The sequence below is a fragment of the Bison bison genome, unplaced genomic scaffold (assembly GCF_000754665.1).
Source record: "Bison bison bison isolate TAMUID 2011002044 unplaced genomic scaffold, Bison_UMD1.0 scf7180017864039, whole genome shotgun sequence".
Taxonomy (NCBI): Eukaryota; Metazoa; Chordata; class Mammalia; order Artiodactyla; family Bovidae; genus Bison; species Bison bison.
Genome location: NW_011494611.1, coordinates 621,842 through 635,065, shown reverse-complemented (window position 1 = coordinate 635,065; position 13,224 = coordinate 621,842). Strand labels below are relative to the sequence as shown.

At 49.8% G+C, this 13,224-nt stretch overlaps 1 protein-coding gene across 1 annotated transcript in view; it reads left to right on the top strand.

Annotated features, from left to right (window-relative positions):
- PAPPA (pregnancy-associated plasma protein A, pappalysin 1) overlaps positions 1–11,924 on the top strand; it is a gene marked incomplete at its 5' end in the record, with an annotated part of 265,764 nt that extends 253,840 nt beyond the window's left edge. The window contains one exon of the mRNA XM_010835189.1: positions 8,434–11,924. Within this exon, the coding sequence (XP_010833491.1) occupies positions 8,434–8,541 (108 nt within the window). The remainder of the gene's footprint in view (positions 1–8,433) is intronic.
- Between the last annotated feature and the right edge of the window lie 1,300 nt (positions 11,925–13,224).

Sequence of the window (13,224 nt, the reverse complement as noted above, 5' to 3'; positions counted from 1 at the left end):
CATCCCCCACCCCCATCGATGCCTTCCTCCACTTCCCTCCAGCCCTCGGGACTCCTTGCCACCCTGCACACAGGCCAGACATCCTCCTACCTTCCAGCCTTCACCACGAGCTGTTCTTGTGGCCAAGAACATTCTTCTCCATTCATCCTTATGACTCACTGCAGGTCTCTTGCCCAAGTGCTGTGTGCTCAACGTGCCCCACCCTGACCACCCACCTTCCATCACCCCTGGCCCTTCTGTACCCATTGACCTGGCTTCCATGTCTTCTTTCCTTCCATAACACGCACCACTTTGGCACATATTATAAGAATGTATGTATTATTCGTTGCCTGGCTATTTCGATACCTCTAGCTGTTGGAAGGAAAATTTCATGAGAGTGAGAAGGTGCATTTATTTTAGTCACTGTTCTATCCCAAGTTCCCATCTCCCCTTCTGCTGAGAACCTGCTATGTGATAGATACTGTGCTAGGCCATGAGCAGATGGGCCAGGCCCAGCTGGGCGGTCATGGGGGCCCGTGAGCAGGCGCTGAGATGCCAGGAAATGCTAATGGAGACACAGCAACTGAGGCCAATCACCAGAGCTCCTCAGAGAAGACAATGTTAGAGGTGAGGTGGGGAAGTCGCAGCAGGTCTTACCCAGGTAAAAGTAGTGAGGGGAAGGCCAGAGAGAACGATGAGAGAGAAGCGTGTTCCTGGCAGAGCGCAGAGTCTGTGCAAAGCCCAGAACAGGGGAACACAGGAAACTCTGATTCCCTGAAAAGGGCCAGAGCGCGGTGCAAGAGGTGAAGGCGTGAGAGGCAAACCCGGGGGAGCGAGCAAGGCTTCTATAAGCCACGCTGGGGAGTCTGAACTTTATCTAGGGAGCGATGGGAGTATTCGACGATTTTAAGCACTGAACCAGCTGAGAGAATTCTAGAAGGCTTCCTGGAAGAGGGACTTGTGCTCAACTTGGAAGATTAGTAAGACATAGTAGGCAAATGGCTAAGCCAAACAGACTAATTCCTCCACCCCCTGGTTTCTGGAGTGTTAGGATTTCCCCAACTTGGGGTGGAACTTTGACTTTTTTTTTTCCTGTGGGTGAATTCAACACTCATTTCAAACCTGATCCTATGGAAAGAACCAGGCCTTTCTATCCCCCTAGAATGACGATCATCACAACCATCATCAATGCCATTACCACATCACCACCACTCTCACCAACATCATTTAGTGAGCATGAATTCTACACCAGGCCTTATGCAGGTGCTGTCCTTGATTTTATTCTTTATCCAAAGTACTTCTCCATGGCAGGACTGTTATTTTCTCTATCTTATAGATAGGCAAACTGAATCCCTCTCCCCACAAAGAAGTCACTTGCCTGCGAGCATTTCACTAGCTTACACTACTACACGGCTAACAACGCAAGGAATCAAACCAGGTCTCCTCGTCTAACTGGGTGCATTCCTCCACATTACCCACACTTGGTGTTTTCTCCTCCACTTACCCGTGTCTAAGCAAGCTTTGGCATTCCCCGACTGCTGCATGCCCCGTGCCAGGCACAGATCTGCACAGTCCCAAGGGAGCTATAGAGGAGCCCCAGCATCAGGCCTTGGTCTGCTTGAAGTCACTAAGTCTTTCCATCAACACTACGGCGACCCAGAGACTCACGGTGGTGAAGCGAGTCACCCAGGGCCCCGTCGTGGGCGGGTGGACAGTCAGGCTTTCTGACCTTCACTGCAGCACGCCTCCTGCTCCCCCACACCGCCCACCCTCTGCTGTGACCTCCCTGTTGAGTGAGTCAGAAGCCAGCCTCAGACAGCCCTTCCGCCAGGGCCCCGTGGCATTGGCCAGGCTGCATTCCTGAGCCGCTCACACACACCCGGGTGGAGATGTTACCCTGGGCAGCTCACCCACGGGTTGAAACCCCTGTGCTGAGCACTGTCTCCAGCCTAGAGGGAAAAAGCAAGAACCCTGGCCTTCCATCACCGACCTGGGCTTGTTGACAGAATCCCAGAGTGGGTGGCCAAGCCGTTTATGGGACAGCCTAGCTGCACGGTGCTGGGAATCCCAAATGTAAACTGGCCGCCGAGGCCTTGATGCCGTGGGTGGTAGGTTTGCTTGGGAGGCCATCCGGGGGAGAAGGTGGAAAGCTGCTCGGGGAATCCGGGCATCTGGGAGTCGGGCTTGGAGCCAGCTTTATCGGGATGGGACTCGTCTCTACCAGACCTCAGCTTCTTCCTCTGTGAGAGGGGACCCTGCCTCCTACCCTACCTGCCTCCTGGGGGAACGGTGCCGGGGAGCAGTTACAAATGGGGGCGCAGGTCCAAGGCACCCTGCCAGACAAGTGACTCACCTCTTCGCATCTTCATTTCCTCTAAGATGTAAAACGAGGATTGTGAGAATAGCTGCCTTATGAGAGCTGCTGGGAAGGGTGAGTAACGGGGCACCAGGTACATAATAAAAGGTAGGAGGTGAATGACCATCAAACACACCCCACAGCGCTCAGCCAGGACGGGGGACGGAGAGCTGCCTTCCCCATCTTGTTTGGGCTTGCCGACAAGTTCTCAGTGTCCAGAGTGGGGGCTTAAAATCCTGCAGCATCTACCAGGTTGACAGGTAGTGAGTTCCAGGGCAGGTCTGAGACAGGCTGAGGCCTCTATTTTACCATCTGTAAGCTGGGTAGCTAAAGGACAGCAGCCTCTTGAGACTGGGTGGAGCCACATGGGAATCCTGCACATGAACAGCCTCAGGCAGTGGCTTGCCATGGACCGGACCTGGATGTGTCTCTTCCAGGTCAGATCTGGGGACACCTGGGGGAGTGGGTGGGGCAGGCGAGTGCCACCTTCTCTTACGGGTTGCAGATGCCCAGTCAGTAAGGACACCTGTGAGCAGAGGAGACCCCTGAGGCAGGCTCTGAACAGGCAGGTCACGGAGAGGCGAGAAGAAGGGCGAGATACCATGCTTGTCCTCCGTACCGGGACCTCCACGGGCTGGTGTAGAGTTGGCATTGCTCCTCACCAGATCCCTTATCTCACCGATGGGGAGTCCAGCTCCACAGGTACCTACCTGCTGAAGGTGGAGCAGGGTGCTCCCAGGCCCCTAGCAAGGGCTCCATCGATGAGCCTGTGTTTATAAGCATGGAAGGGCACAAGGAGCATCCCCGATCGTCCCCCTGAGACCAAACCTTCTAGACTTCGCTGTGCTCTGCGGATCCAGACCTTTGTCTTTAGGGGAATGCTGAAACCCCCTGGGCCGGGCCAGGAGGAAAGCGTGTGCACACACCACGCCCCACACAGCCAGGGTGCCCACACGGGCCTGAGAAGCTCCCTGGCATCATAGGGCCCTGCCGGCTGACAACTCTGGAGAAGCCCCTGGGACTGGGGTGGCAGAAAGGGGGACATGCAAGACACAAGCTGTGGAGAAGGGCAGCATTTCCTGGCCTTTTCTGCCCAGGGCATCGCCGTCCCCCTTTCTCAGGCGAGAAGGAGTCTCAGACAGAAGGGAAGGAAGAGATCATTAAAATCAATGTGGTGTAAAGATAGGGAACTTGAAGCCGGAGAAGGGAGGTGACTTGTACGAAGTTAGGCAGCACAGGAGTGCAAGAGCAGAGGCCCCCTGACTGGTGTTGTCCCTGGGTTTTTGTGCTTTCATATATCCCTCCAATCATGGGTCCTTTGAATGCCTGCCATGTGGTAGATACAGAGGTCAACCACAAACACGGGGACTTCCCTGGTGGTCCAGGGCTCAGACTCCACGCTCTCAATGCAGAGGGCCCGGCTACTATCCCCGGTCAGGGAACTAGATCCCACGTGTCACAACCAAACAATCTCACATACCATAGCTAAGACCCAGCACGGCCAAATAATACATACTTTAAAAAACAACAACACAGACATGGCCCCTGCCCAGACGGCGCAGGCATACAGGCGCAGACGTGATTCCGTCCAAGGATGGCGTAGGGATAGAATGCTAGGGTATGGGAGGAGCGCGATGGTCCGGTCTTTGGTAAGACTAACGAGGCAGGAGGCGGTGCTTGCGGTAAGACCTGGCGGATGAAGAGAAGCTGGCCAGGGAAGCGCAGGAGCGGGGAGGAACAGCTGAAGACTTAAACCCAGGAAAACACCTGGAGTCTTTGAGGAAACAGGAAACGAGCCGCAGAGAGCGAGGGGATGAAGGGAACCAGATGAGGTCCAAGAAGGGTGTGGAGATCAGGCAAGGCCTTGAACTCTCACTAAGGACTTTGTGTCTTATCCTAAGAGACAGAATCTGTTGCACGTTTGCCTGGGTGAGGCGCAACAGGAAGCAGGAGAGAGAAACCATATGTGAGGCTGTCCCGAAAGAATCGTGGAGCCCAGTGGGAAGAATGAGAGAGAGAACATACTGTGCAGAAGACGGGGGCGGTCACTGGGTCATCCTAACGTTAGAATGCGGGCAAGGGGTGGAACGGGTCCGGGGGAAACCGAGGCCGCCCAGGTCGGGGAGGAGGAAGGCAGGAAGGGGGTCACAAGCCAGAAGTACAAGCCTGCGGGAAGCCGACTCAGCGTCCAGCGACCCGAGTGTTAGACCACGTTCTGGGAGGTTTTGCATCTTTCTTGTTGAATCCTTGCAACCATCTGAACTACAGTAGAGGAAGTCCCCTACATACGAACCTTCAAGGTGCAAACTTGCAAAGACCGGAACGTGCATCTGGTTCCAGTGAGGAACCAGAACCTGTGCTGTCGACGTCGGGCGTGAGTGGGATTGCAGCTCGCCCTCCTCCTCTGTCTCTGATCACTGATGATCCTTCAGTTTTCCCTCCAGGCAGTAACTCTTCTTGCCTGTTCACTCTTGCCAGCCCCTGTATGCCATTGTATTATGGTACTTTTCAAGTTTCAGTACTGTAGGATTAAAAGTGTTTTCTTTTTGTGTTTGTTTTTTATGTATTATTTGTGCAAAAAGTATTATAAACCTGTTACTGTACAGTACTATATAGACGATTGTCTATATAGCCCTATAGACTATATAATACTATAGACGATTGTTAGTTGGGTACCTAGGCTAATTTTGTTGGACTTAGGGTCACATTGGACTTAACAAACGTGCTCTGGGAATGGAACTCGTTCGTATGGAGAAGACTTATTGTATTTTTTTTTTTCATCACTGTTTTCTAGATACACAAATTCAGGGTGATGGCAGCGAAGGGGTTTTTCCCCACAGTTGTTCAGTGAGTATGAGGCCTTGCTGAAGTATTCAGCAAGTAAGGATGCTAATCCAGGCCTCTCTGCTCACAGGGTTTCCCCACTGGACCTCAGCTATTAGATTTGGACCTGGCTCTGCCCTCAGTCTCCCCGCTTTGGAGGATTTTCTCTAGGTCTCTTCTAAGTCTAAGGTCCTCTGCTTCTTAGGGCGGTGAAGAAGTTGCAGAAGAACATTTAAGATGGGACGGTACAGTCCCTGCATACACATGGAGCTGGGGCGTGTCCTGCAGTCAGGGCACAGTGAGCAGCAGTGAGCAGCTGAAAGCAGCAAGGCTCTGCATGGAAGTGGTAGCTGTAGGCGTGCTCGCCAGGGCATCCCAGGCCTGTGAGCTGGAACTGAAAAGGGAAACAAGGAGTTGCACTAGCCGTACTGCAGAGAGTCAGAGAGAGAGAGAGGAGAACAGACCTGCATTCGTATTCTGCGGCTTAGACGCTGGGGACACAAGAGTGAGCAAGGCTGACAGTCCTCGCCTTGCTTACCGAGAAAGAGGCACAGCGGGCATGTGGCAAGCATTGCTTGCTACGCTCATTTTATCGGCTAATTCATTATCCCTCATCACACCCACTGGAGGGGCATGCTTTCGCCTCTCCCCTTTTGGGAAGGATCACTGAGGCTCAGAGAAATTGTCACCTATTCAAGGTCACACCTCAATTAGGTGAGAGAGCTGGGGCTTCTACTTCAATCTTCCTGTTCATTCCTACACTTTTAAATTATTGAAACGTTGCAGGATGGAGAGAGGTTGGGGAGGCAAAGAGGGAAGAAAGAAGGACACAGAGCAGGGAGAAAAAGTGTTCAGGAGAACCAGCCCACAGCCAGAGGGACAAAGATGCTCTCTGAGCCTTGTGAGCACTCGAGACCCTGCCCAGGCAGGAGGTGAATGAGGCCATTAAATCCATCTGCGCAGATGGGGGGCCCTCTGGGGAAAGTTCTATGCAAATGTCATGATGCAATGAGGTGAAATCCACTCGCGTCAGCCAAGGCTGGGGCTCAAGCAGGGACCGCTCTGTGCTCTTTGCAAAGACAGATCCTCTGCCGTGTGAAGACGTTCACTCTGCTGGACTCTTTCTCACAATTTCTAGAAAGGAAAGCCAGCCCAATATCACAAAGCATGTGAAGGGATGGACTGGGAAATGAAATGTGGGCCTCTTATTTTGTCTCTTTTCCTCCAATTTTGTAATCTATACATATATCAAACTGTCACGTTGTGCGCCTGTCACTTTTTCTTATGCTAAAATCTGCTCCTAGGATCCCTCAACCTAGTTTTCTGCAAAAAAATCTCTCTGTGAAATGTTCCCCACCAGGATTTCAGGCGCTCTAGAACAGGGGTCCCCAACCTCTGGGATCTAATGCCTGATGATCTGAGGTGGAGCTGATGTAATAATAATGGAAATAAAGTACACATTAAATGTAATGCGTTTGAATCATCCCCAAACCATCCCCTACCACCCAGGAGCATGGAAAAACCGTCTTCAATGAAACCGGTCCCTGGTCCCAGAAAGGTTGGGGATCACTGTCCTAGAAGGTGGTCTGAACTTGCTGGCAAAAGCTTCTGCCATTTTAATAATCCCCAAATCAAAATTACCCATATGTACAGAGAGTTAGGTTTTCCTAAAAGACATTATTGCATTGTTTATATCAGTGGATCACCACAACAGTCCTAGAAGTTAGATATTCCATTGTACAAGTCTATTAACCAACTCTCATGTGGGACATGACAACTTTTCACCCATGATTTCATTCAGCCCTCAGAGTCCACAGTGCAAGGCAGGTCTTATTCTACTGATTTCACAGCTAGGAGGAACCTGAGGCTCAGGGAGAGATTGCTTCATTCAGTTCAGTTCAGTTCAGTCGCTCAGTTGTGTCCAACTCTTTGCGACCCCATGAATTGCAGCACGCCAGGCCTCCCTGTCCATCACCAACTCCCGGAGTCCACTCAGACTCACGTCCATCGAGTCAGTGATGCCATCCAGCCATCTCATCCTCTGTCGTCCCCTTCTCCTCCTGCCCCCAATCCCTCCCAGCATCAGAGTCTTTTCCAATGAGTCAACTCTTCGCATGAGGTGGCCAAAGTACTGGAGTTTCCACTTTAGCATCATTCCTTCCAAAGAACACCCAAGGGCTGATCTCCTTTAGAATGGACTGGTTGGATCTCCTTGAAGTCCAAGGGACTCTCAAGAGTCTTCTCCAACACCACAGTTCAAAAGCATCAATTCTTCTGTGCTCAGCTTTCTTCACAGTCCAACTCTCACATCCATACATAACTACTGGAAAAACCATAGCCTTGACTAGATGGACCTTTGTTGGCAAAATAATGTCTCTGCTTTTAAATATGCTATCTAGGTTGGTCATAACTTTAGAGGTTGCTTGCCTTACTTTAAATACTGGATTTGTCACTTATTGGTTTGGGCTTCCCTGGTGGCTCAGTGATAAAGAACCCACCTGCCAATGCAGGAGGCACAAGAGATGTTGGTTTGACCTCTGGGTTGGGAAGATCCCCTGGAAAAGGAAATGACAACCCATTCCAGTATTCTTACCTGGGAAATCCCATGAACAGTGGAGTCTGGTGGGCTACAGTCCATAGGGTCGCAGAAAGTTGGACACGACTGGAGCAACTGAACACCACCACCACCACTTTGGGCGAATGCCTGCCCCTTTGTGAGCCTCAGTTTCTCCACCTGTAAAAGGGCGGTTGTTCTAGTGCCTATCTTACAGAGGTGGACTTCCCTGGTGGCTCAGACGGTAAAGCGTCTGCCTACAATGCAGGAGACCCGGGTTCAATCCCTGGTGTGGGAAGATCTCCTGGAGAAGGAAATGGCAACCCACTCCAGTATTCTTGCCTGGAAAACTCCATGGATGGAAGAGTCTGATAGGCTATAGGTCCATGGGGTCACAAAGAGTTGGACATGACTGAGCGACTTAACTTTCACTTTACAGAGTTGCCGAAGAATTCAGTTCTTTCCTGGTTGTAAAGCATTTAGCACGTTGTAAAGCCTGGCCTGTCATACATGCCCCTGAAAATGGAAACAGCTATGATAATGACCATGGTGATCCTGATAGAAGTTATCATAAGGCTAGCAAGAAGCAGAGTCATGACTTGAATCTGCTGCCCCACCATCCAGTGAGGAACCCTCTGCCCTGACGAACCCACTGCTTCTCTAGAAATTTCTGTTTCAGCCCCAAGCACCTGGCTCATCTCTTCTGCCTTTCTCTCTGCAGGTCACACCCTTCCCCATGTCTTGTGACCTACAGGGTGACTGTGCTTGCCGGGACCCCCAGGCTCAAGAACACAGCCGGAAAGACCTCCGAGGATACAGCCATGGCTAAGGAAGGACAAGGAGTTGTCAAAGAATTCCCAACGCCAGGACCCGCATCCCTTTGGTATTGATTTCACAGTCAGCTGCTCAACGGAATGGCCTCTCCACACCAGGGATCCTTAGCACCCAACCGGTCTGCCTTTAATTTCACCCAGGAAGGACTCGTAGTACGGGCGCGTGTACCACGTCTCACCATGTTGAATGATGGAATGGAATCCCATCTCAAAGTCTTAGAAAGATTGCACATACAGCGTGCAGTCCCTGAGCCTCCTAAAATTCTAACCATTTGCCACACGACCGCAGCGAGAAACATATTCTGTATCTAGGAGTGTGCCCATCTGTGGTTAGTACGCATGCATGCATACGCACCCATGCAGACATCCATGGGAGGGCAGTTTTGGAGACTGAGCAGAGAGAGACTGGGCCAGACTCAATCCTTTCTCTCCCAGGCTCTGAACCAGCACTGTCCTTGGGAGAAAGAGTTACAAAAACTGCTAAGACTAAGTGTTAAATGCCAACATAGCTCACACCCTGAGGCTTAGAATACGTAAGGTGTGCTTGAGTGCGCAGTCCTCTGGGATTGGAAGTGAAATGGTCTCTGATCACCTCCCTTCTAGGGAAGAAGAGGAAGAGGTAAAGAATCCAAGGTATGCGAAGCCCCCAGGGTTTGAGGCCAAGCTGGAAATGGCTTAGGATTGCAATGTCAAGGTATTATAATAGCCCCGGCTTGAGGCCGTAATATCCCCCACACCCCCCACATCTTGCCTTGGGACCACTCTTGCTGCTACTTGCCCGGCTGCTCTACCCTGTACATTGAGTACCCCAAGGTGGTAGGACTAGGTGAGGAAAAACCCCCACACAACCCAACTGTCTGCCTTAAAAGTGACCCACATTTTCCCACAGCTCCTCACTTCTTAGTCCTTCTGCGAGGGAAAACCCCTCGGTGGCCCACGTGGTGAGAAGTGAAGGCCCCCTGGGTGGGCTTCTCATCCTGGAAGGGAATTGAGGGGCTTCAGATGCTGGAACCCTCACCGAGAGTCCAGAATGTCTAAGCCAGTGTTAGATTTTATAAGCAAGAGGAACAGTGTTACATTTCTGTGATGTCGGAACCCTCCGGAGACTGTTGGGATGGCAGGGACTCTTGGGTTAGCATCCTTATCCAAGTCTTCCTGCCCCTCCAAGGCAAGAGCAGGCTTTGGGTCTGAGGACCTCATTGTGCCCTGAGTAGCAATAGTTCTGGAGCAGAGAAGCACTCGGATGGGATCCACACCTAGACTGTGTTCTAGACGGGCCTGCAGGGGGCAACCCAAGGGTTCCCAGCCTTGGTCCCCAACCACCCAGCACGGTCATCCTGCCTTCCACACAGCCTCTGGCTCCCATACTCCCGTCCACCTCTGTCCTAGGGTGGCCCTTCCCTCTCTCCCATGTTCAGCCTCCAAAAGTTAAGAGGAAATTAGCCAGACACTCACAGAAGCCCCCACCTCTTTGGGGTCCTCGTTGTTCAGCCAGTTACCTGTCCACTCCTTTTGAATTAGTAAGGGAGGTGAGGAATACAGAATGAGGTGGAAAGAAGGCTGACATTTTACCTGATCTCTGAAACTGAGAAAGTGAGGTGAAGGGAGGGTCTAAGGTAGAGATATTGCATAAATATTGCCACAAATCATCTCAAGTCTAGTGAAGACAACCAACCAAAAAACAAATACCATAGAAATGGAAGATACCAAGCTCGTGGGCTGACTCTCCTCCTTCCTGCGTCCAACACAGACGCTGTTCATCAACTAGAGCCCTTTTTTTTTTTTCCGATGGGGACCAAAAATAACTTCAGAAACCTTCCTACTGTTCTGTCTCCCAGCAGCAGCTAACTGCTGACCAAGAACGCTCGAGAAGACGTCTGTTGGCCAGCTGTGGTCTGTTACATTAATTAATATATCAAGGTGCTTTTCGCACAGGTGCCCACAAATAAGGACGCAGTGCTTAGATAGTTTTGTGTGGCTTATTCCATGTTACAGTCTCTGAGATTGGGTTCCAGGCATGCCATTGTTAAGGCCTGACTCAAATCCATTATGTCTCCTTCTTACAAACTTGTATCTCATTTATACTGAGGGCATTTTTTTTCCCTTTAATTACCAGGACCAATCTTTGGCAAGAGAATAATAATCGTATAAGCATCGATTCCACTTTGTACCCCTCTCCAGTATCTTAGAACTCTTGCCAACTCTTCAAGTCCCCTAATGCCCTTGCTGAGTTATCAACCTGAGTGGTGCTAGATGGGAAGGAACAAATGAGGTAAGATGTTAACACAGTTGGCTCTCCCAGTTGCTTTTTTTTAACATCAGTAAGTAACACAAAGAGCCTGGGAGACCTAAAGACAACATTCCTGACGGTGGGGTGGCAGGAATCACAGCAGAACCTCACCAGCTTCCTTTCAGTCCACTCTCATGCTTTTTCCTCCTCCATTCACACACAGTCTGCAGCTGACTTCTACCTTCAGAGTCTCAGATTGATCAAGCCCTTCTCAGCAAAGTGTTTCCCAGTCTCCTCCTCACCATCATTCAAACCTGTTACTCACAAATTCCTATTTGCCAGGGATATTAGGTGGGAGAGGCTGCCTGATGGGTGGGCAGCCTCAGTCCCACATGCAAGGTGTCACTAACAGGTCCTTCTCATACCTTAGCGGAGGACAGTCAGCTCTGTATGCAGTGCACTTACACTCGGCTTCATTTTCTTTCTGGGTATAAACTCATTCTCTCACCCCTTTATCAGCTCCAGTTTAGGACAGTGGAGTACTCACAGGAGGAGGCTCTTGTCTATCAGCAGCTCAGAGGTTCTAAAGCACTTGGCAGTTCTGAAGATGGATTAGCTTCTTCAGAACTTTCTTCAGAACATGGAGGTTCTGAAGAAGGATTAGCCTGTTAACAGCAAGAAAGAAAAGATAAGGCAGACCGTTCGCCAAGCCTTCTCTTAGGAAGACTTTCCAAGCCACAGCCCTACTGGCTGCCAGAGGACCTGTGTTAGCCCCTAGATTCTGTGCCAACCACGTTTTAAGGAAAGACAACCCTTGGAAGTCCATTCTGGAGGCTGAATGGGGGGTGTTATGAAAGAGGGAGATGAGCGGCTGTAACTAGCAGGGCTCTGAGGATGGAGCTGCTTCTCCTGGCTTCAGCATTTTGAGTCACTGCCTAGACAGTGCTCTTGGTCTTTTTCCCACCTTGGCCAATGCTTCTATGCTATTTGTTGAAAATAATTCTTTGAGACAGATTCTGGCTACCTCTCTTCCAGGTTTGGTTTAACTTGGTTCTGTCAGTTTGTTATAGGTCTTACCTGTGTTAAGAAAGGAAAGAAAGAGAGGAAGAAAAAGAGAAAAAAAGAGGAGAAAAGGGGGAAAGAAGAAAGGAAACCATAAATTCAAGTTAACAGATTTGAGATTTTTGTGTTTTGTTTTGTTTTTTTCCTCCTCAAACTACTTCAAAGTAGGGAAAATATAAAAGAAATGGTTGGTGACAAAGCTGTATAGATAGAGATTAATAGAAGACAAAGAGATTAAAAAGCAAAGCATGATTAAAAATAAGAATTTTAAGAAAACCTATTTTTGTGATTCCTGAAGAACATTCTTTATTCTACAGACTGAGTAGGTAGACACAGCCTAAAGATCTCCCTAGCAGGAGTAGAGGGGGGTTTTATACCGCTGTCTCTTCTTTTCTGTACACTGTGGTAGGTTCAGGAAATAAGGCATCTTTCCCCTTAATATGTAGTTGATATTGTTGGGAGGGGTGCATTTTGTCTATTTGTTTGGTTGTCAATCAGTAATAGGGAGTGGGGAGGGCTTGAAATTGTGTTTTTTTTTTTTTTCCCAAATATTAAGGGGACATGCTGTGCTGTGCTTTTCACATTACAAAGTGTTTGTATTTACCATAGAGCACTGGGCTTTATGAAGCTGCACTTAGAATCACACTGCACAGCCCACTTTCCTAAGGAGCTGCTACATGACCGGACAGGTAATGCCCACGGTTTTCGGGAAACAGAACAAACCAAACAGCAGACATGAAACTGAACAGCAGAAGAATCCAAGCCTGTTCCTGGCAATCTGCTCACGTTTTGCCAAATTCCTCCCAATTGCTCGATCTTGAAGAGCAATGTGTAATAGCCAAGAGAGGAATTATGTCCCTTGAGTGGGAACACCGAATTCTTGACTCCAGGCAGCAGTTTGCTCAGTGATCTTAAACAAGTCATGATATTGCCTCTCCATTTGCCTCAGTTTCTCCAGCTGCAAAATGGGGATAATACTACTTAACCTACCTCACAGTGGGAGGGCAGGGGATTGTGAGGCCCTGGGGCTTCTAAGGGGCTGTGGCAATCTATGAGAGCCAATCTGTGAGAGCCTGACGCAAAGTCTATGGGTTATTTTTCAAGAATGCACAGGCCCATCGGCCACGTAAGAAAGACAGGGAGTGCTCATTTGGTATTTCAAGGAATGGGAGTGAGCTCCTAGATTAGAACCCACCTTGAGAGAGGCTTGCATTTGAGAATATTTTCCTTATAGATAAGTTGGACTTTCTCCCCCTTATTCGGGCCTTTACCAGTTCTATAATTTGATTAACAAAACAAACAGTGACTTCCTACAGTGTAAAAGTCAGTTTACCATTTATTCAAGACTTCCAGGCCACTTCCAACTTTATAGAGGAAGGGAGTCCCT